The sequence below is a fragment of the Balearica regulorum genome, chromosome 5, assembly GCF_011004875.1.
Source record: "Balearica regulorum gibbericeps isolate bBalReg1 chromosome 5, bBalReg1.pri, whole genome shotgun sequence".
NCBI classification, from domain to species: Eukaryota; Metazoa; Chordata; class Aves; order Gruiformes; family Gruidae; genus Balearica; species Balearica regulorum.
In genome coordinates, this window is record NC_046188.1 from 36,596,033 (window position 1) to 36,619,637 (window position 23,605).

Consider the following 23,605-nt stretch of genomic DNA (forward strand, 5'->3'; position numbering starts at 1 on the left):
GACCCCTGCCGAGGCACTGGTCCGAGCAGCAATCAGCGACATTCACTGCCCCAAACCTGCTGCAGGCACAGCTGCGCAGGTGAGCCCTTTCTCAACTTACTTGTAGTTCAAAAACAAACATGCAGCCACTCGCGCCTTCCTCTCCAGAGCGGGCAGGAAGGGGAAGCAGACAGACGCCATGGCAACAGCCAGCTGACGGCAACCTGGGAAGGGCAACCACCGGCCACCTTGTTCCCAGGCCCCCAGCCTTCCCCTCCTGCACCCCCGGGGGGCACACTGGCACATAATACAGTAAATAAGGGTCTTGCATTTCCACAGAGCCGCACCCAATACCACTCTTGACCTGTGTCACAGGGTCTAGGGGAGATTCACCCCCATGCTGGTGGGGGGACAAAGGTGCAGGAAGAGATGCCCAGACCTTGCCTCCGCACGCAGGAAAAGACACCCATCCCCTCCCACAGCCAGGGGCAGCAAGCACAGGCAGGTTTATTCACTTGGACTCTGAGTGTGAACTGACAGAGCTGTTTCACAGCTTATCCTGTTTATCACCTAACCTGCACAGGCCGTGGGATGGACTGACCTTTATTTCTCATCGATTCCCTCACCGCCAGAAGACGTGAGGCGCTCCTGAAACTGCTTGGTGCACGGGAGTCACCCCCTAGTGATTGAAGCCTACCTCGGGGTTTTGGTTAAAATAACACTTTGCAAGTTTTTGCAGGAAAATATCCTGGCGGTGGAGCGAGAGGGGGGGAGGGTGTGCGGGGCCCTGGCCTGGGCGCAGCACTGCCCCGCTGCGAGGGGAGCCTGCAGGCAGGCGGGCGGGCAGGCAGGTGCAGCGCTGGAGCCTGTGGGCAGAGCAGCCTCTCGTCAGCAGTTCTGATGACTCAGAAGCTAAATTTAGAGAGCGATATAAACACAGCAGCCACAGCACAAACACTGCCCGGCAGAGCCGCTCTCACGCACAGCCCTCTCAGCCCGCTCCGGCTCGCCGGCTGGGGTCTGCGCGCCCTTCGGGGGCTCTCCTCGCCGGGTGGCTGCAGTCCCCCATTGCCAGCGTCTCGTCAGGCGTTACGTCAGGAAAAACCTAATTGGGGTTAATAGAAGTTGCCTCACTGCTTTTATTTTTAGATTGCTATTCTTTCTGCTGTGGTATGGTCCTCAGAAAGATTCCTTTGCCATTGGCAAGGGTAGCTACCAAGGAGAAACAAAAAAAAAAAAACCAAACAGAGATTATAAAAGGCTAGCGGGACATTCCTCCTCAATGCCTTGAAACAAAGGAGGACTCTGCAGTTGGGCTCTTGCTTTCCTGTCCTTCCACCATAAAATTTAATTGAGTAAAATACAAACATGCACACTCCTCACCATAAATAATCAGTCCAAACATCTCATCATCCCCCTCAGAGATGGCAGTATCTTAATAAGATCAACCAACCTAAGCGGAGGACTGGAGGCAGAACAACTGGGTTCCAATCAGCGATCCCTGCATGATCTCAGACAAGTTATAACCTGCATTTCCTAGTCTCCCACACTAAAAAAGAAGTGGGATATTACCGCAATTATTTCTTAATTGAAAAATAATTTCTCAGCTGTCACACTGCTACAAGCAGAAAGCACGTTACCACTGCCACAGCCAGCACGGTGCTGCGAGAGCCCAGGAAATGCAGAAGAGCCTGCAGAGGCTACTGGGGTTGTACAGGAGAAGCAGCAGCGCTGAACGCTATTTAAATCACACAGCAATACTGCAGGTGATGTTAGACATACTGCAAAACAATTCATTTCTTCTGCGCCCAAAAATTATTTTGTGCTCTTTAGTGGGGGCAATCTTGGTATTTTCAGGTTGTGGCCCCACTGCCTTCAAACACTGCAGTCCTGTGTCGGGTGGGGTGAAGGATTCACAGCACGCCATTGCACAGAGCTTGCACTGCTCTCCTGCCACCCGGCTCCCTTATCCTCTGCCCACTTCCCCTACCAGAGCTACGCAGGAAGTTTTGCTTTTTAACATTATCCCCTATTTTAAGCAGGAACAAAACCATAATATATTTAAATCTTTTGTCAGCTGAAAGCATAGAGAAGAAGGATTAGATTAGGCTGATGCAAAAGTTTTGTGTTTTTTATTCAGCCGATATACAATGGTTGTATGTGACTGTTGCATCAAGAGTTCGCAGAGCCCAGCCTCCAACAGCAGTCTTATGCGGCTGCCTGAGGAACAGCAAAGAGCAAGTACATGCAACAGCTCCCCCTAATACTCTTTCAGCATCTAACTAGTTTGAGCTTAGGACTTCCCGAGTCAGATCTGGTTTCTGTTTATTTAATGTCTCCTTCAATGGCCATAAACTTGTCCTGATTCCCCTTGAACCCAGATAAAGCATTGGGATGCACAATATGCAGAGACAAGGAATTCCAGAGAGCTACCTATTGCATGAAAAACTACCTCATTTACTTTGAGCTGGGTCCTACTAGCTAGACTTGATTTTGCCTAGTTCTTGTACTGGAGAAATTAATCTATCTGTCTCCTTCATGTCACTTTTGATTTCTGTTTAATATTGCTACCCCCTTGCTTTGTGTGTTTTTTAGGCATAGCAGTCCTAGCTGATTTTTTTATTTTTCATATCGAAGTTTCATCATCCTTCTTGCCTTTCTCTGAACCTTTTCCAGTTCTGCTGCATCATTTTTGGAAGAAGGAAACCAGAACTGTATGTAACATTCAAGAAATGGGAGGTATACAGTGGCATAACTATGTTCTTGTTCTTGGTTTCTTTTCTTAACATACCAAAGAATATAATTTCAGATCAGATGTGAAAGGGTCCAGCAAGTTTCTGGTAACCTAAAAGTCAAGTAATCAACTCCACAGGCAGCATGGTTTTCAGAACAGGTGCTAGGCAAGGGGCAACAGATTGCTGTGTCATTTGTATGCATAGGCAAAGGTGCACTTCCAAGCCCACCTCTTCCTTCATTGTCATTTGTCAAAATGGTAAAAAAATCTAATAACATTAAGCAAAAAAAATCTGTCTCCACTTCCTCATATTAAGTTTCTGACTCCACTGACTGTGAGAATTCCTCTTCCCCCTATGGCACCCCCCTTTCCTCAAGCCTAGGATTCCAATTCCATAGCTCTGCAAGAACTTTACATCTCAATCTTCCCAACCTCACACCCACCCTACACCCTGCCCTCTAAACCGGGCTCACTCACTTCAGGAGTTCTCCATCTGGTACTCTCCCTCACCATGTTCCTGCATCCTCAGCTGGAAATTCAAGTCTTGCACCGATGGGCAACCCACAGACAGCAGAGCTGAAGAGGAGACCCACTGCTCTGCACAGCTGCAGCAGGGACCAGCAAGCACTAGCCAGCAGAGAAGATCCTGAAACATACTGACCTACTTGGGAAACAAAGGAATGAAAGCACTTACCCCAAGTCTCAAAGAGACTGCAGGTACAAGTAAAGCAGTGGAGCTGACGGTGTTAGAAGCTCAGCGGCAGGACAGTTTGAGAGTCTCTGCATTACATTATTAGGAAGCTTTTCTGAACATTTTTCCTAAAATGTAAAGTCATCATAAAGGACAGTTTCCTGCAAACAATTCCAGTTTTAAAAAAGCAACTGAGTGTCCTCAATAAACGATGGAGGAAAGTCTGATGGAGTTTGGCATAAATGATGCACACATAGCACTGTGTGCCCACTCTCTCACGCCGGTAAGTTTCTGACAAGAGACACGGGCTCCCTGTTGCATAAGTAGAAGTGTCCCAGAGGAGGCCTTGATAAATCTCATGAGAGACAGAGGGGAAAAAATATGCAAAACGTAACAAGTTTCACTTTCAAAGGAAAACAACATTTCCTCCTGGACATTTTCAGTATCGTTAACTTGATGCAAACAGGTACATGCCTAGCTGTCTCTCCACCGCCGGTGTGGATGCAGGCATTCGTGCTCCAAGGCTGCTCAAGCCCACTGCAGTGACAGCGAGAGAGTTACTTGCTGAACCAATTGGGGAATTGAGAGAAACAAAGTTTTCTACAGCTAGATCCGTGGAGGCTTTTTGAGCACGGTCAGCATATCTAAATCAACTGCAGGATTCCTGATGTGTTGGAAAGGGGCTTTGTTGTTGTTTGTAATGCACTTATTTACTCAAGAAAGCTCAGCTCTGATTCAGCATCTGGTTCTCATTGAGGCTCAGCTTTTTTTAAACCAAGCTTTCCAGATGGGCTGACTGAAGCACAAGGAGGTCAAGAGACTTGTCTGAGGTCATACAGCAAGTCAGTGGCTCTGCTTGGACCTGAGCCCAGAACTGTTCAAGACTACCACTCCTTGGCTCTTAAAGAGACAATTTTATCCCCTGTGAAGTGATCTTATCACCATGAAGAAGAGATGCGATAAAAGCAGTCCCCTCAATGCTGCAGCCTGCTTCGAAAGAGTTATTTTATTCGGAAAAAACTGTAGCGTTCTGGTGTCTCAATGGAGCAAGTCAAACTGAAGGGGTGTGATACTGATAGACAGTGTCACCCACCCCGCTCTTGTATAACCTCATGTTCCTATGGGGTGGCTTTACACTGCTGCTGCCGTTGTCCCTGATTGTCTACTCACATCCCATCTAGCAGGACGTCATGTCGTGAAATACACTGTCAGTTCAGCACGGGTTGAAGCCCCTTCTCAAGGCAAGGAAACTCAAGTGCACTTGGGACCTGAAGCAGAGCCCAAGCACTTCTTGCCAGTGCCTGGACACATGTGGCGCAGGCAGTGCATCCCAGCTAACCGACCAGCAGATGCCCTAAGCTCAGCTCCGTTCTCCATAACGTCAGAGTGCCAGAGGCTAGGCTACAGCAAGCAGTTCACGGATCCCATCGCAAAGGCACACTTGCTCCAAACCAAGGAGGAGGTGGCAGGTACTGGGTTCTCCTGCAGAAAGCATGGCTTGGTTCTACCTTTGTTTTCCAGGGACAGGGTAAGAAAAGCACAACAGAGGGAACATTGCCAGAAGCTACATAGCCTCAGACTGGTAAGAGGTACTAAAGAGCTTGAGAAAACATAGATGGGTCTTACATGTCATTCTGCAGAGCCCTTTGCAAACTAGACCAACCTGTAGCAGGCTCTGCTACTTAGGAACACAGAGCGTTGCTCAAGTCCTTCCTATAATAAATTCAGCATCTTAAGCAGATGAAAGCTGCAGAGTGCTAGAGAATGTTGCATTATTGCTCTAGCACTGTTCTAAGGATGAAAAAGCCAGGTTTTAAACTACTGTATTCTGTTTAATATATTAATAGGAAATGAAACCCTGAAAATGGTGTACATGCCAAAAGCAAGCATAGGTGCAGCCAACTTTTGTATTCTTATGATGAGATGCATACCCCAAAATCTTTTGTATAGCCAAGAACCACAGAATAAATACCACACAGCTCCAGGAGCCCAGGGAAGAGATAACAGTGACTCTCCAGGGTTCCCAGTGTGGGATGGGGTTAGACCATGCATGTAGCTGAGTCCAGTGACAACTCAGTGACGTCAACCTCAGCAGCTATTGCCCACTCAGTTCCTCTCTCAGCCAGGGATGTACATTAACCAGTGGCCTTTGTGTCAACACAGCTTTGCTGCTATGGCAGCAGAATGGGAGCCATACCTGAATCGCTGGAGAGTCTCACAGAACTCAAGAGCCATGAGAAGGCAACTCCTGAGCTAGCTAGATGCACTACTCCAATGCTGAAAGCCTTTCCTAACTCTCATGAAAGGACACATATGTTTTCTTTTCACAGGTTCACAGATAAGATGTTTTGTAGGCTCCGAAAAGAGGCACAGCTTGTTGAAAACCAGGCTTGCTCTCTCTCAGGACTTCACAAGACCACACTGGTATGACTAACTTTGTGGTATTCTAAATCTGATTCAAGACACCACTCTGGAAAGTTGGTTTTGACCAAATGTTTGAGACAAGCTGGAATGGGGCATCCAAATCAGGGATTAGTTTCACAGCAAGATAAACGACAGCCCAGTTTTCCATGTCTCAGAGACTGCCCCTTCCAAACCACAATACATTGTGAACCATCCACGTGTCTCCAGGGGCAGATGGCTTGCTTCTTCAGCAACAGGCTGGGAAGAGTCACTGCACGCAGGACAGAGGGGTTTCTGCACAGGAGATCTGTACCAAAAGCCAAAGGAAATCCTCCATGCAGGGCTGGGATGGAAGGGATTGGGCATGACAACAAAACACTCCATGGAGAACAGTGCCTTGGACACTAATATGTGGCTCAGTACTCAGTTCTCCTGACAAACAAGAAAGAATCCCTCAACAGATCCAAACGCCAAGGCCTATCCCAGGGTCAGGCCATGGAGAACCACTGGCTGAACTATTCTGTCCTCAGGTTAAGTTTTTGGGTCAGGGTTTTTTTTTCTATTTTGTTTTCCAATTTTAATGGCTGAACAGCTCTTTTCCCCCCCCTCGCCCCCCCTTTACAACTTGTTGCTCTTCCAGTTCAAACAAAGACAGCAGAGCTCCTCCTCTGCTGGCTGCGCCGTCGGGTAGTGCAGGCGGACGCCTTTGTTTACTAACTCTCCCACACGCTCGGCTGGCGGGCGGCTCGCCTGGGCCGGCGGCCCTGGCTGCGGTCCTCGGCGTGGTGGCACTGGGAGCCCCCGCAGCACCCGCGGCTGGCAGCTTGCCACGGGCCAGCAAAGAGCCCGACCCAGGGCAGCTTTAGCCAGGCCGGCTTGGGTGGGCATTCCTGGATGCTGTTTCCAAGGCATAGACATCAGATAGGTACGCTCCCCCCCCACCTCCCGCCCCGAGATGAAAGGGGTCAAGTTACAACCAGTTCCACCACTTCACTCCAGGGCTCCTCCACCGAGATGGTTAACCTTCCCTTTCCTGTAAGAATCTGGCTAGAGAGAGCGGGGTCTTCAGCCATCACTGGCAAAAAGGTGGCACCGGGGAAAACCCCATTCAACCACACATCTTAAAAATCTCATGGTAGCTCGTTATTCATGCAGTTTGCTAAATGACATTCGTAGCTCCATCTACATTTCCACAGGCTAATCTTTCTGTTACAGCTTTAATCCTCCTGCTACTTGGAGATGAGAGTCCCAGAATTCCCTCATCTCCCTCATGACACAGAGAGGACTAAACCTTTGCACAGCCACAAGCCACATTCTCTGACCAGGACAGAGACCCTCACTTACTTACCTTTGAGAAGAACTGCAACAGATCCCACAGTTAACGGAGCACCAACTCACTTGGAGTGAGATAAGCTTTCTGTCCCTCTCTGAAGTCAGCAAGAGCATCAGCTTCTTCATATGCAAGCAGATACACACTCTCCTCCTTGGGCTTGTACAGAAATGGTGAGGCGCTGCCTACTGCCAAACCTCTGCCACCTCAAAAAACTCTGCATGGGCTGGGATTTCCATTTCACCCCTACTCAACAGGGGAAGGAGGGCAAGGAAGAAAGAATCAGGGGGCTTTTAGGGGTGCTGGTTTTATTTTGTTTCTTTGAAGAGCTGGGTTTCTTTTTTTTCTTCTTTTTTTAAAGAAAACAAAATCAAGATCTTGGAGTGTGGTTTTCAGACCTGATGGCATCTAACAGCTGTCTTTTGTTGTGAGGAAGTTAGTCACAAGTCTGAGGCACTAGCTAGGACTGTCTGACAGAGGAGCTGCTCAGAAGTCTAGCATGATCTAAATATACTACCCAACATTTCAGACAACTACCCCTAGACAACAAGGAGTGCCAGAACAGACTCCAGGCTTCTTGTCATCTCCAAGATGAGGAGCTGATAAAAGCCACAGATGGCCACTCGTGCCACAGAAGAGAAGACACTGGTGGTGAGGAGAGTGGAGAAGAGTAAAAGCTGTAATAAAAAGCAAGGGGGAGATCCCTGGAGAAAGCTCCAGTGACCCTGTTGCTGGAAGAGCTGGAATAGGAGCAGATAACACAGAACAGCTACCTTCCCAGGCAGTAAATGCAATCCCACACATTCTTTTCCCTCCACCTGCCAATCTTTAGGAAGAGCCAGCAACCTAGCATTAGCAAAATCCACCAGGATACTCCTGCCATTTTATCGCTGCTGGCAGTCTGCTGCCTTAGACAACAGCCCACTCAGCTGATGCCTGGAGCCAGTCTTCTAGAGCACCACTGTTGGATAGCTAAACCCCCACCTTCCCCTCCAGAGACACCCTACCCTCTGTATGTGGAGCCGGTGGAACTGGTCGGCAATGCACTGCAACTTCCGTGCAATCTGCACCTCGGCACGTGCTTCCCGCTGACCTTCCTGAGGCTCCTCTTGGAGGTGCGGATCCAACGCAAAGCCATCTGGAGGAATGTGTAAACGGTAACCAGCATTCCCTACAAAACAGACATCAGAAGAGTCATTCTTCCAGTGCAAAGAGTAGCTCTTCTACTCGGTACACTTTATGGAGGAAAGAGCTGCACATAATCCTAAATTTTTGACTTATGTTACAGTTGAGTTCCTGAAGCCCAAACAATGACTGTGTACCATAAGCATGCTGGGCTTTTAAGCAGATTTACATCGATTAAGCAGAGCATTGTGTTGCTTCCCATGATCAAATGACTGGCAGGATCTTACACTCAGTTCCTTTTGCTTGTTTATAGTTCAGCCAAGTGCTGATTTATTTATTTTTTTAATGACAATTTTGCAGTTTTACAAGATCTCTGCCTCGAGTTGTCTCCTATTAAAGGTTGCTGTATCTTTCCCGTCAGACTTTTCTCAGTTCTCTGGCATTTAGTGGGACTGATTTGAATTAAAGCTGAATCAGATACACAAAGCTGAGTGGTGTCCCATCAGTTACTAGTAATACACTGGATGGACACGCTACTTATTCAACAACTTCAACTCCAGTAAAGAGCCTAAAAGCTGTCCCACTAAGAGTCAATTTTTGCATTTCCTTCTCTCCACTGAAAACTTGTAGGAGTCTTCCTGTGTGGACGAGACAGCACTAGAAGTTAAAAAATGTAGGCAAATTGTAGGATATGGGGTATGGTTACCATGTAAACATGTAGCAGTAAAATAAAATGTGACAGAATAAAGCCAAAAAGAAAAAGAGTGGGAATATCAAGGACAGCAGAAGCAATGAGCAAGTGCCTGGTTCCTGCAGTGGACAAGCAAGGATAAGAAAATACAAGCTGTCTTTCCTGAGGGAGTAGGACCAAAGCAATATAACTTCAGTCCTTTAAATAAAACACCCTAATGAAAGAAACCTTGCTTGATTGGGGAAGTGCTAAAGGGACAGTTTCCTTGCTGCAAAGCTAGTGACACTGGAGTGCTCTTACCATAGAAGAGTCTCCGGGGCTCTTCAGTGACTCCACAAGGCAACATAACATCCTGACTGGAAGAGGATGGGCTGAGTGTTTGAGTTGCCTTGTCCTGCTGCTCAGGATGTCTGATACCCGGACCACAGCAGTGTGTGAGGGGGAATAGTTGAAACCTCCCCAGAAGGCAGCTGTAGGACTGGTTCTGTGTGAAAATGCCTGTTGCAGTCATCTCACCAGGCTGACCTGCAAGTCCAAAGTCATCAGAGTGAAACACGTCATCGTCCAGCCCATCCAGGCTAGAATAGTCCTCTTCCAGGTATCTGGGGCGATCCATTGTTCCTGCAATAAAAGGACATTTGAGGAAACAGCTAAGACACAACAAAAACGTTGTCCAGGAGAGAATGCCTTCTGCTCCAACAATAAAATACAGCTCTTTTTTTCCATGTCTGCCTGCCTGCCTGCCTCCCTCCCTCCCAACGCACCCCATCTGCATGGGCAGGAGAGACGAGTGACTCAGTGGTGAAGGTGACAGCTTTGTGGAAAGTCCTCAAGTGCTGGGCCAGAGGGAAACAAAGTTCACACGTGTCTAAGAGTTCTAAGAGTTCACCCACAGCTCCAATTCCACAACTGGTCACAAGGAGGGAGCCAATCCCCAACCTCAGCACACAGAAACTGAAGAGGCATTGTTTTAAAAAGTAACCCCAACCCTTCAAATTGCCCCATGGCCACTCAGCTTCTTTGGGGTCTGCTTTGCTTTGGCCTGCTGAATTTGAACTTTATGGTATCCTCCATTCACTTTTTCCCCATCTAATACTTATTGATAAAGAAAAAACTCTTGTAATCACAAGGCTTTTAAGAAACCCCAGTGGTTGCAAAACTCAAGAGCTGGCAAAGCCATTTCTCTGAAGCTTTCCATAACTTCTCTCTATAAGGGCCAACTTTCCTTTCAACTTCTCATTTCTTCCCTCAGCTCAACTTAAGACATGTCCCAAACTTGGCAACACAGTCACTTCATTACCCCTCTAACCTTAAAGCCTACATGCCCTGTCAGTGCATTAGTTCACCCTACTGCTAAAGAATAAACGTTGCTGGTGTCAGTATTTAAAGTAGGACTTCTGTAGCTGCCGCAGTCAAAAGTCCTGAGCTCTGTTGCAGCACAAAGCTGTACAAAGATGGTGGAGGAAAAAAACAACCAATAAACCCTAAATCACTATTTCAGAGCTCTTTGCAAACATATAGCAATTAGAAGCAAATTTACCAAAAAAAGCCATAAGTCCCTTTACTGTTACCTGTGCATCTAACCCAATTGGAAGACAGTCTCCTAAGAGATCCATCTCCAGGATTTCCACCCAGTTCCAAACAAGGCAGTGAAATTCAACTCTTCATGTCTCTTCCTTTGCTCTGGTTTGCGAAGCATTTAACAGAATGGAAGACTAGCAAGAGGAATTTCAGGCCTGAAGGAGACATTAATAATAATTTTATAAGGATGTGTTCAGTGCTCCCCTTGGTGCTCCCATTTCCCCCCAGGTGAGCAGCACTCACAACGCCAACATGCTAGAGAGGACAAAGGGACGGAGCAGTGCAAGAACTGTTTGTGCAGGGCTCTAACTCAGGGCCACTACAGTTGTTGTTGCATTTCAGCGGTTCCATCTCAGTGGTTCCCTCAGCCCAGCTGCAACTGCCAAAGAAGAGTCTCAAGAGCAGAACAGGTACCAGCCCCACAGCTGGTCCAGCTCCGCTGGATGACAGCAGTGCCATCTTGGCACAGCACTCATCGCATTCTCATCCATGGCTTAAAGTAGCACACCAAAAGGAGTTACAGGTCCTGAGACGCTGGCATAGATGATCTCCTGCCAGCCCTGCTGCTGGATCACCATCACCTGAGAGAAAGGCAGGGCGATAACGTAGTTTGTCTTTGCAGCGCAATTTGCCAGATCTCATCCGTCAGAGCCCCACTGGGACACGGGCATTCAGCGCAAGAAAGCGCAACAAAGGCACAAAGCCAGCCGGCAGCCCAAACCCTGAACAAAAGAGGGTTCAGAAAGCAAGAAGTTTTTACTCAACCTCCCGCAATACTGTCCGACTCTTTTGCAGAGCTCTTGGGAAATGCTGAAGAGAGAATGCCGAGGCAGCGTAAAGGATAACTCATCCTACAACTCACGTAAAGTTCCTTCCACAGCTGGGATCCAGAGGCACCGAGAGCCGCCGCCTCTCGCCCGGGAGAGACGCTGAACAGCCCGGGCTCCGGGGGCTCTGCCGAACGGCGGGAGCACGGACACGGAGCCTGCGCGTCTTCAGCGCCGTGTCCGAGAGAAAGCCACCGAGCCCTCCGAGCCGAGGCAGCCTCCGCCAAACCCGGCCGCGCCGCAGCCACACGCCCGCTCTGACAGGCGGAGGGGCCGGGAGCCGGAGGGAGGGCTCAGCACACACGTGCGTGCCAGCTTCCCAAAACAAAGCTGGCCGGCCTCGCTCCGGCACCGCCAACTGCTTTTAACTCTGCCCTTTCCGGGCTCCCACACCGCAGATTTACCCCCGGCCGAGAAGTTTAAACGCGGCTCCTCCGGGCAGCGCTGGGCGACGAGACACCCGAGCCCAGCGGGGACGGCCCGGGGGGGGGGGGGGGGGGGGGCAGCGCTGGCTACCGGTAATTAGTCATCGCTTGCATCAGCAAATCGCTGCCTTCTCGGTGCCCACCGGGCTCACTCCCGGCGCGTCCGCCCTCCCTCCCACCCCTTCTCCCAGCCCCCCCCGGACGCCGCGGGACCTCGGGCAGGAGCCGCTCCGGGCAGGAGCCGCTCCGCGCCGGGGCTACCCCAAGGCGCCCCCCCCCCTTCCCTGTCACGATCGCACCCGGCCTCGGCACCGCGCTGATGGGAGACTTAGCTCAGAGAGGCCGGCCCCCAGCGGCGAAAGGGCTTCCCGGGAACTCACCAAGAAGCGGGACGAACGTCCCGCAAAGCCGGGACGTCCCGGGAGCCGCCGCTGCCGCCGCGCCTCCCCACCGCTAAACTGCCGCCGCCGGGCGGACCGCGAACAGCTGACGGCGGCCCCGCCCCCGCCGCGCCCCGCCCCCGCCCGCCGGCCAATGGACGGAGAGGGGTGGGGCGCGCCGCGAGGGGCAGCCGCCGCCGCCGCGACGGGGGGTGCGGCCGGCCCGGCCCGTGGAGCGGCGCGGCGGAGGGCGAGGGGCGGGGCCGGAGCCCGTCTCGGCCACGCCTCCTCAGGGCGGGGCCGGCGTTGCCGTGTGTCACCTCAACAGCTCCACGCTCGCGAGTGCGTGCTGTGGGGCGCGCGGGGGCTCGTCCCGTCGCTCTCCTCAGCCGTGCCGGCTGTGGGAAGTGAGGCGGAGGAGAGGGCCGAGCCCGCGGCCCAGAGACTGGGCTGCGTAAGAAGGAGAGCAGCTTTCGTTTAGAAACTGCTTTTCCATCCCTTTGCGGGAAAATAAATTGCTCCATTCTGTCTCAAGTGGAAGCAAGGGGGAAATGAGTGTCTTTGTCAGCCTTCGGCGGTACTGGCGGCTGGGACCAGGGCCCCATGGAGCCACGCTCAGCCTGACCCTGCTGCCACAGCAATCATCCCAGGCCTAGAGCAGAGCTACCGACACGGCTGGGCTGGGTTTAAACCTGATGGGAGTTTGACTCCGGCTAGTTGTTTTCCAACAAAACTCATATTCCTTGGCTTTAAATAACTTTAAAAGTTCTCATTGGCTTTTAAAGTCTGAACATTGAGGTGTGAGGGTTGAGGAGTGCCTTGCAGCATGTCATGCTCGTTGTTGTATATGAGTAATACGCAGGACTAAAGAACTAAACTAATAGGGATAAATTCTCAGTAGTCCTTTCTGTGAAGCCCTGTCACTGAGAAGATTAAGAAAAAAGCAAGCTTCACACTCCAATGAACAGTTCGGTGCCATTTACCCTTATTCTACCATTGACTGATCAGGTCCCCCTGAAATCAATAGCAAAATCTCATCAAGTTGAGGTGCAGGACCCAGCTCCTCAGCACGGAGCAGCACCCCGCTAGGCTGTTTTTTAAAACCTACGTAACAAGATCACTTGGAAGGAAGACTTTAAACTCCAGCTGGCAGCTGAGCAATGTTAATTGCTGTCAAATCTGCCACACAGTTATTGAGGTTTGTAACTTAAACTCAGGGGAGGGGTTAGATTGGAAACTGATGACTAGCAAGGTGAAGTGAATTATTGCGGGTTCTTCGTATCGCATTCTCCCGGCCAGGCTCTGTGAGCCTCTCCAGTTAGATGCTTCAGAGTCACTGTGATTTTGGGTGAGGTATTTACAGTTGCCATTAATAGATCAACGGGCTAATAATGTGCATCCTCTCCAAAAGGCCATTTCTTTATGGTTCTTGTCCAAGGGTTCATTTCTACTCTTTTATTTGCCAGAAGGGTTGAGCCTTCGCTTTGTTACAAGAAGCTCAGTGCACATCTGACTTGTACCTCACCGCTAAGTGAGAAAGAAAAAGGACTAATTTATTTCATTTTCAGTAAGGCCCAGGATCTTAAATTAATTAAGCCTCGTCCGCTTTTGATAGTCAAGGGAGTTGTGAGTAGGAGGAGGGGGAATACTATTAAAAAAAAAAAAAGGCAACATAAGGCATTCTATATCTTCAAGATGTTCAAATTTTATCACACTGATGGTCAGGCCCTGGCAAAATGCCAGCTGCTGGAAGGCTACTTCTAATTTGAATGTGCATCGCTATAAATAAAAAATGAATGCACTACGATTCCAACCACTTATGTCTTCCAGACTGAGTAATAACTGCCTGCTGGTTAGGCTCATTAACAGTAAAAACAGTACCTGATCGGCTTTGTTTTCATCTCGTTGAGCTGTAGTTGGGGCCACACTTTATATCCCCAGAGGCTGTGTTTTGGGAACTCCTACTGTGTAGAAAATGTATGGAAACTGAAATCTATGTATATAATCAGGCTGGATGGCAAGGGAGCTCAGGAAGGATATTTGTGCCTTTCAGTGATTAAAAAAAAAGATATGGCAGCATTTCTAACACAGGGGACTCAGAGGGATTCCTTGAGGAAATTAGACATTGTTAAGAAATGGCTCCGAGTAAATAGACCGAAACCAAGACAGAGACAGCGAGTCTGAAATGGAAAATTGTGAACCGGGGGCAAGTTATACCACCAACCTCACCACACTCTGCTGAGAGAGTTTCTACAATAGCGTGGAGACAAGCCTCTTACCTGGGACTGGGAGCCCCAGGGACGGATACTCTGCCAGAGAGTTTCTGCTCATTAGTGTACATGGTGGCATTTTGATTCAAGAGATTAATCTTAAATCACATGCAGTAGTGTCCTGGTGACCTCTGTGGAGGGAAATACCGTGCCATCCTATAACCCTCCTGTCAGCCTGCTCAACTGCTCAAAAGACTGGTGAACAAAATTGCTTATTTTCTTTAGTTAGCCCCCCTAAATATCCCCTATGTGTCTTCAGAACTATTTCTTCTTACTTTACTGTCAAAATGCTATTGTCAGCATTGTGCTGTAATTGCAGAGTACATTGTGATCTTAGGCACGGGTCTTGCGAGCTGCTCTGCCTGGGTGGGCTCTGAAACCCACACAGGGCCAACTTGACTTTGGTGGGGGTAGTTTTGTCTCATAAGCTCAGTTTTCATTTCTATTTTTCTATTTTTCAAGCTCTCATGGTTGGAATAGGGATATTAAGGGTAGCCTCATGGATCATAAAGCAAAGGACAAGCAAGAAAAATGCTCGGGGTTGGTTCTGTTTATTTTGTTATCTTAAGGACATTTGGCCAATTTGATGATTTTTCAGGGGGCTCAATTTGAGTGCCAAGGAGTGGAAAGTACTGTCTTCTGCCCTGACACATATCAACAGACCTACTAACTGTGTTGTGCCTCGTTTTACTGTTGTTGTGTGAGGCAGAAAAAGCCCAGCTTGAATTTCAGGTTTTGACAATCCTCATGCATTCCTCACACGAGCTGTCCTTGCGGAGACAGAAGGCTGGCCTCCGTCCCTACCAAAGGGCTCACCAGGTTCAGCACCCAGTGCTGGTAGGAGAAAGAAAGTGTTGCACATTTTAAAAGGTGTATTTGGGAGCAGAATCACTTTCTGACTATAAATAATAGTGAGAGGATATTGCTGTTGCGGTTTTCTTCTAAAGGGAGCAAATTTTAAGAAGGCTCGCTGAGGTTGCTCCTTTTCACTTTTCTGAAACCAAAACTGAAACACTCTTTTCTCCCCAGATAATGGCACTGCCTTGGGAAAATACTCCATCCTCTCTCGGGGTGCTGCGCTTGACAACTACTGCAAACTCTGAAGACAGGAGTTTGCATTTTCCAGTCAGCTTTTCTACTGTCAGGCCTGCAAATTCACTTGTGGCCTTAGAGGCAATGGGCTGAAGGTAATGCTGACAACCAGGCTCGAGGTATGCACATTTCCGTGTATCACTGAACGTGTTCTTGTATGCTGGGGTCATACTGGATTTTTCCTCCCTGCCTTTTTCTTCCTTCCTTCCTTCCTTCCTTCCTTCCTTCCTTCCTTCCTTCCTTCCTTCCTTCCTTCCTTCCTTCCTTCCTTCCTTCCTTCCTTCCTTCCTTCCTCTCTTCTTCTCTCTTCTTCTCTTTCTTTCTCTCTTTCTTTTTCTTTCCCCTTCTCTCACAAAGACTTCCTCTACAATCTCACTTTCTCTAAGGAATTGTACAGTTCTACAGAGATTTGCACAGAACAGAATTTCTACAGCCTGCTAATGATTTAGGGGAAAGTTGCCATGAAAATTTCTCTTTCCTTCCATTAAAAAAAAAAAAAAAGAGAGAGCAAAAAAAAGAATTTGTTCTCATGTGTTTTATTGGTAATGTTAAATTAACTTGTTTTTCTTATCTCTGGGTTTCTTCCATTTCCTGTCTTTTCCTCCTGATTCTGTACTCCTACCTTGTCTCTTCTGTTTTCTCCCATCTCATTCTTATGAGTTCGCTTCTCCTTCCTTTGTCATCTGTATCTCTCTTGTACTCTGGACATTCCCTCAGATGTTTGACTCTGCTACTGGGATTTCCTAAGGGGACTATGCTACATATTGAAGTCAAATCTGTATGTAATGTTTACAGAGTTGCAGCCTCATTCTCTAAAGGCCTGATCACTCCTTGCCAAAGGCAAACGGACTTCAGAGGGGTGAGATCTGACTCTAAAATACTGAGAACATTTTTGAGTGTGACTGGTAACAGACACTGAAGATCTTTGGGACTCACCAGATATACTTAGTGCTGGGCAGAAATAGGCCTTTGCCCTATATCACTCCATGAAAAGTCAACGGTGCTGTTAAATGCAACAGCTGGTTCATGTGTAACCTCGGGGCTTGACACCTTGCTCTTCAGTGCCTGCATGGTGTTCTGCCTGTATAAGACTATTTGTTTCAGGAACTCTGTTATCAATCAATCAATCAATAAATCACAGAATGCCTGAGGCTGGAAGGGACCTCTGGAGGTCATCTGGTCCAACCCTCCTGCTCAAGCAGGGCCACCAATAGCTGGTTGCCCGGGACCGTGTCCAGATGGCTTTTGAATATCTCCAAGGATGGAGACTCCACAACCTCCCTGGGCAACCTGTGCCAGTGTGAATCAGCTTGGGTGGAAAATTCTTTTGAAATAACAAGTTCAAAATCTCAGTGATACCTTTTTATGACATTTTTGAAAATTTCTCAGTCTACTTTTCCATTGTGTTTTGAACTAATGACAATAATCAACCCTATCTTGGGGCACGTACACAGATTCTAAATTCCCTATTCTTTTATTATTCTCAGTGCTACTCACAGAATATAAAATAGAGAAATCCTTGCAGAAACAGGCGCTAACGCAGTACATTGCATGTGCTCCCAGTAGAATACAGATGCATTAGCCTTCCCATCTTACAGAAGAGTAACATTGCATTAGCATGTCATGCGTTTTGGCAAAGAACTGCCCAAGACTGCACATTGGGCTACGTGGACCTTTGGCTGGAACCAGCAGAGAGTATTGTGTTTATTTTGGCAAATGCTGTGTCACTTCTTGAGGTTTGACCTCAAAACCATTCATATTTGGATGGAAAATGGTGGAAAAATAGAGATCAACTATCCTGAATGTGAAGATAAAGCAGAGAAACTTGACCTCTAGCACTGAGTGTTTATATTTTCTGTTGCAATACAGGACTGTTGAGGGTGTTCAGCACAGTGGAGCATTAAGTCCCAGGTACAATAAAATTTAAACTGAAGCTAGAAAGTAAAAGTAGGTGTAGAACCAGAATTGCCTAATTCTACCAATAGTTCAAAAGGAACAGCTAGTGCTAGAAACTGCTGAGTGCTTCACATTTTTATAATTTTATTTAAAAATATATAAAATAAAGAAAAATATTAAAAATATAGACTAGAAAAATATAAAAATAACTTAATTTTGTTGCTCCAATTGTAGATTTTCCTATCCAGTTTCATAAAGGGCTTACAGGATGTTGAATATTCAATCAGCTCAGAATAGCTTTAAGCAGAGTCTCTGGCTGAGGACACCGTTGTAAATTCAGGCCCTCCATTTTCATATGTAAATTTATGTCCTCTATTTCACCACCCACAGAATATTCTTGAAGTACTCTTTGATGTTTGTCTTTATTATCTTCAGCTAACGATATCAGTAAACTCTTCTTGTATTACAAGTTTTTTTACAAAACATAGAAGTTAAAGATTGCTATGAAGGCAAAAAAATCCACTTTTTGTAGAAAAAAATTCCGTTTGCTTCCTTGACTTTTTGTTTTCACTATATTCATTGTAAATGTAGTATTTTTTATGTATACTCATGAGGACTAACATAAAACTGAGGACTTTATTCTTCTCCCAGTGAATCCAGTGGCATATCATCTCCAAATTCCAGTAAAACCAGACTGGATAGACTCTACAGTTTGGGTAGGAAAAACTAAACAACTTTCTGAAAAAATCTCAAAACCTGGCAAACAAGTCTGAAAATAATTTGACAGAACAGAATGCCTTACAATTTTCCTGAAGGAATGTTTGCAACTAACGATTCACCAGTTCATCCCAGTACATCTAATGCTGGTGAAAACCCATTTCCCACAGCAGCCTGGGGAGTTGCCCCGGGCAGTTTTGGGAAGAGGGCTTGCTTTGCATTGAAATTGTGAATGTGCAGTTCAGCACTCCAGGTAGGCAGCAGCTAAGAGGAAATGCAGCATTTTCTGTGTGATATGTAACAAGCACCATAGCTTACCTCTTCTCCGTGTAGCTGGATGCTGCTGTCCTGGTGCCAAGATCGCAGGAAAGCTTTATCTGGAAAGGGTCCCTCGGTTTGGCTCCTTTTTAACTTTCTCCTTTTTAACAGCTGGTGTTTCCAAGAACTGAGTTGAAAGGCTGAGACAGATTTTCATTTTTAATAACTGAGCTTCAGGTTCCCTAGGGAAAAAATGTCTTCCACTGGAGACAAGAAGGTCCTGTGTCACCCAAATTCTTTACTTATTAAAGAGATAGATGAGATCCTCTTACAAAACTACAGTAAAGTCTCTCCTTAAATCTGGAGAGATGTTCGCTGTTTCTTTCTTACAATCTTTGTTTCATTTTTATGGTGAGCTCACGAAAATCCAGCAGGTCACTCACTGCCAGGACTGCCAGGGCAGGAAGAGCTGCAGAGGGTAGGGAAATCGGGAGGTGACACCCACATCCTGGCTCTGCCACAGGCACAATACTGCAGTGGGATCCACTCACCTGGTTTGTGCTTCAGGTTCTACAGGTGTACTGTATGGACAATACTGTGGTGGGAAACATACTGAGATCCTTCAAAAGGTGCCAGCAGGTGGCAAGTAGTATTTTTGTCCATTCTGTTAAAGGGAGGTTGTCTTCCTTCAAACTCCTGTCCTCCCTCCCTGCCTGGTACTGAGGGTGTGCAGAGGCAGAGCAGATTGACACATATGGAAAACTCATAACAGAACATGAAACTCTCTGGACCAATTTTCATTATTTGCTTCCAATTTTTTAAATTATCTATTTTTGTGAAAAGAAAAGAAAAATTGGGGGGTTGCTCACTGAAAATGGAGCAGTCTGGAACAAAAAACCAGCAAAGCACAAGAGTTTTTTCCTCTTTAAAGGGAGACATAAACATAATGGCTTCAAAAAATTCCATGGAAAAAGCAGTTTGCAATTGAAGAAATAGCACACTTCATTTCAAAGAGCCACTTTACTGGAAAGTATTGAACCCCAAATGGCCATCTTTTCCAATGTCCGTGCGTACCTCGGGTACAGAAGTCCCACCTGACCATTGCCACAGATTATAAAATCTTGCCCAGAACTTCCAGTGGGAGGAAAACTTAGGGGGAAACCAAAGTGGGGAAACCAAAACGAGAAGGTTGAAAGCCAGGGGAGTACCCATGACCTTGGAGCAATGAAAGCTTTTGCGAGGGTTTCACATCGATACCAGGCTAACTGCTGGTTTCAGAGGAATGGCAGGAGGAGAGGGCGGAGAAGTGGGGAGAAGCCGGGAGGAGCAGAGCCAGGCAGCCAGCTGAGAGCTGCGGGTCAGTGGCTGTAATGCGTGGGGGACAGAGGAGCTGTAACGGCGATGGCCAGGCAGCACCCTCCCTCTCTGCGTTTATGACTCAGGGTTGTTTTTTTCCCCTTGGGGAAACACCCTGCCTTCCCCACTGGTGCTGTACAGCCTCACTCATGCCTGACCTGACTCATTGCTCCCCTTCCCAGGGGACTAACCAGAGGACTATTTCTGGTTAAATCAACTTTCATATTCTTTTTCCCCTTTCCTTCTCTTTGGTTACAGTTTTCTACTACTTTTTCTTTCTCAGATCTCTGCTTCTCTTTCCTAATATTGTCTCCTCTCTTGTCTTTTCTTCCTCTCGTCTCCTTTGCTGCTCCACTGGTCCCCTTGCTTTCTACCACCTGGTCTCATTTTTCAGTTGTCTTTCTCTTATTCTCTCCAGCCAAGGAGGGGGACCGGTGACTCCGGCCCCCAGCACTGCTGCAGAGTGTTACTAGCTGTAGTTACTAGCTGTAGTTGGTGCTTTCTGTTGTCAAAGCACTTTACAAATAGTAGTGTTACGGTAACTGAGAGAGGCAGACAAGCTGGCGTCCGACCTACTTTATTGACAGGGAAGCTGAGACAGCTACCTCATCTGCCTCCCTAATGATTTTTGATACCCAGTCTGAGTATGCCCTCCCAAAATCACGAGGCAGGTTTGACAATTATGTTATTTCTATGTGCGTTTTGCTTCAGCGCCTGTTAGTTCAGTATCTCACACTAGCTGGTACGTCTGCCCAAGGACATCCAGCAGCTCCGCAGCAGCGCTGACATGAGGTCATTGGACTCCTTTACTAAAAGTTGACTGTGAAGCGAGGTTCAAAAGCAGATGGCACTGGAATTGGCCCTCTTTTGGTCACAAGCAATGGCACCTTTGCAGAGCTGGCTCGGTAGCCTGCAGATCCAAAGTGCTGAGTCACACTATTGTGTTTTGGGCTTTTTGTAAAGCACTAGACTATTTTCGAAGGGAAATCACAATGAAGGGATATGGCAGCTCCTGCGTGGGGCCCCCGGGGACCGCTGGGTCCCTGCAGAGCGGTGCTCGCCTTTGTGTGGCGTGGGGCTCAAGGAAGCCCACACAGCCCCGCGCCAGAAGAATGAGCAGCTTGCTTCAATATTTCCTTTCAATTCACTGCAGCCACTTAGGGAAGGGGTGGATTACAATGCAGGAGAAAGGTTACATCTCGTGCCTTTTTGTGTATCGCTGTGCTGCGATAGCAATTTTTGAAAGGGTATTTGCCTCCACATGCACACACAGGCTTTCTGCTATAGCTGTGTGTTAGGTGATTCTTTGAGAGTTCCTGATCTCCATCCCCAAACTTCTCCTGGAATCAGCTGATTTCTGTATGCAGGCTCCAGTCCTTAGTAATTTATCACGTTTTATGGCAGATAGCACTTGGGAAGTTTTTCTGAAGAATTACAAGTAAATTCAGTGGTTAAGTGAAAGTAAAACTAGATTTGGCATGAGCAGAAGGCAGAACAAAGGAATGAAAGATGGCTTGAAATGAATCTGTAGGGGATGTTAGGCAAATCACCTTGCCTGGCTCAGGACTCAGAGTTTCTATTGCTAAAATAAAGATGTAATTTTACTCATCACCTTTATAACTCTTTGAGATCTGAAGAGAAAGCACATTAAAGGAGTGACAAATGTTATTACTGCATTACAGGAAAGGTAACTTTTCTCAATTTGAAAATGAGCTTTAGGTTATATGCTTCTTTATTTCAGTTTTATGCCCATGTAACTCTACTAGCTTAAGTGAATTTAATATTAAGCCATGCTTAGTGAAGAACAGAGGTAATGGACTTCTTAGGTTTTATCAATAAATTCCATCACATAATAATGTCTATGGTCTCGGTTTATCCATTTCACAAAATACTGTCTTTCTTCAACCTATAAAGTTGTTATGCAAATAGAAGCATTGCCTAAATTCCAGCAGGATGGGAGAGTTTCTAAGCTTAAACAGTCTAACAGCAGCTGTTGCAGCCCACCTCCATCTTTTAGAAATTTTCTGTTGAAGTCTAGTTTTTTTTCCAAGGATGTCTCAGATTTAGAAGCATCTTACAAAAGATCCTGCAGGTATTTAATGTCTTAAAATGCCAAAATAACCATAGTCCCTCCACGCTGATGCACTTGTATAGTGATTTTCTACTAGTACAAAAGCTACAAAAGATAAATTTGGAGCCCTTGTATTTGACTATTCATGAAAAGAAGATAGCTGGAAGATAACTAGAAGTTAGACAACTACTGGAAGTTAGATAACTACTAGATAAGACAGATAACTGTGTTTTTCTGAGTACTTACACAAGAAGTCTGACTAGGTGACTACAGGAATAGAAATAATACGATCTTTGACATCAAGCACACCTACTTACATGTTAAACAAAACAATCCTCAGCATTGGAAAAGAGGGGATTTGAGGAAAAAAATGCCATTGGAAAATTTCAACTAAAAATAACTTCAACTAAAAATTGAAAAATTGGAATTGGAAAATTTCAACTGAAAACCACTTGTAGCTATTGTCAGATGACATAGTATACAAAGGGGAAAGGCTAATTTTCCTTGCATTACTGTGTTATGACCGCCTCCCTACTGTTTAGCACTCAGAGGATTGAGGAAGGGCTGTCCCCAGCCCTGCACAGTGAGAAGGGGTTTTGATGTCTGACGAGCAAGCGCCCTCCAGCATGAACCAGGGGGCTTGAAAGACCCCTGAGGGAAGCTAAAGAAACAGACATCCCAGTCCCTGGGTTGAAGGTGGATTGGCACGTGCCTGGTAGAAGTCTTCTAACTATGAGGAATATGCTTACACGAGGGATAAACAGGATTTGTAAAAACAAACATAACTACAGGCAGGCAGATTAAACCAGATTCATTCCTAGTAAACCTTCCCTGGCTTACGCTGCAGGGGTGAGTTTGGCTCAGCATGTGACCTTATCTAAGGCTGGAGCCATGACATCTAGTATGTATGGATATTAACACTGTACGTACTCGGAGCCTTTCATTTATAAATGGATTGACAGATAAATTCAGTCTGGCATAGAGAAGTCAGTATTCCCCGAATTCATGCGCATATGTACGTGCTGCATGGCACAACCTATACTCTCCGTTTGTGCCTATATATAGAAAGTAAATCTACGCGGCAGGGCAGTGGGGGCAGGGGAGGCTTTGGCCCTGATCCATTACACCTGGCCTTTCTCGCGCACCATGAAAATTTCATGTTGTTTTCCTCCAGTGCCTCCTGCGGTCTTTGTTCCTCTCAGGCCAGTGCTGACCAGCAGCCTCCCAGCCGGGCAGGCAGCAAGCCCCGGCTGCTGGCAGGCTCCCTTTTGCTGCTCTTGCAACTTCTAATGAGCCGTCAATCAACGGCCTTGTTTCTTCGAAGCTTATCTCGTGACTGCTGAGAGGGGCCAGGACTAGGGATAATGTGCAAGCGGGAAGAAAAGACACCGAGAGCATATTTAAAGTGCTTTTTTAGTTTTACAACCAAGATTTTTCTCCAAATTATTGCAACGTTCAAGCTCTCACTGTGAAAAAAATCACTCAGGATTACGGCATATAAACAAACAGGTACTCTTGTATGAAGGAAGAGCAGTAATCTCTACACCTTATCAAAGTCACCAGATAAACAGGACAAATTACCTTGCGTCAGACTGGCTGGCAGGTCACCTTTTTTGGCAGAAAGAAAGGAAGCTAATTTCTAGAGATGAGTCAAAAGTGGAACCATGTTGCTAACCCACAAAAGCTTTGAAGGGTTGATTACAAAAACAGTCTAGTTCTCCTTTAGGTACATCTTTATTGTGTTCATAACTCAGCTTTGTTACAGATGTATGGGGAATG

At 46.9% G+C, this 23,605-nt stretch overlaps 1 protein-coding gene across 10 annotated transcripts in view; it reads right to left on the bottom strand.

Moving 5' to 3' along the window:
- BMF (Bcl2 modifying factor) overlaps nt 1–12,308 on the bottom strand; it is a 39,115-nt gene extending 26,807 nt beyond the window's left edge. For 8 of the 10 annotated variants that reach the window (XR_012835680.1, XM_075754148.1, XM_075754145.1 and 5 more), the window contains exons 1-3: nt 12,167–12,308; nt 9,254–9,574; nt 8,145–8,308 (exon numbers count right to left, since the gene is read on the bottom strand). Coding sequence is in view for 9 of the 10 variants with exons in the window: in XM_075754148.1 (XP_075610263.1) it covers nt 8,145–8,308; nt 9,254–9,569 (480 nt within the window). In the remaining variant the exon portion in view is untranslated. The remainder of the gene's footprint in view (nt 1–8,144; nt 8,309–9,253; nt 9,575–12,166) is intronic. The other 2 variants (XM_075754147.1, XM_075754150.1) reach the window with 1 other exon arrangement.
- Nucleotides 12,309–23,605: the final 11,297 nt, after the last annotated feature.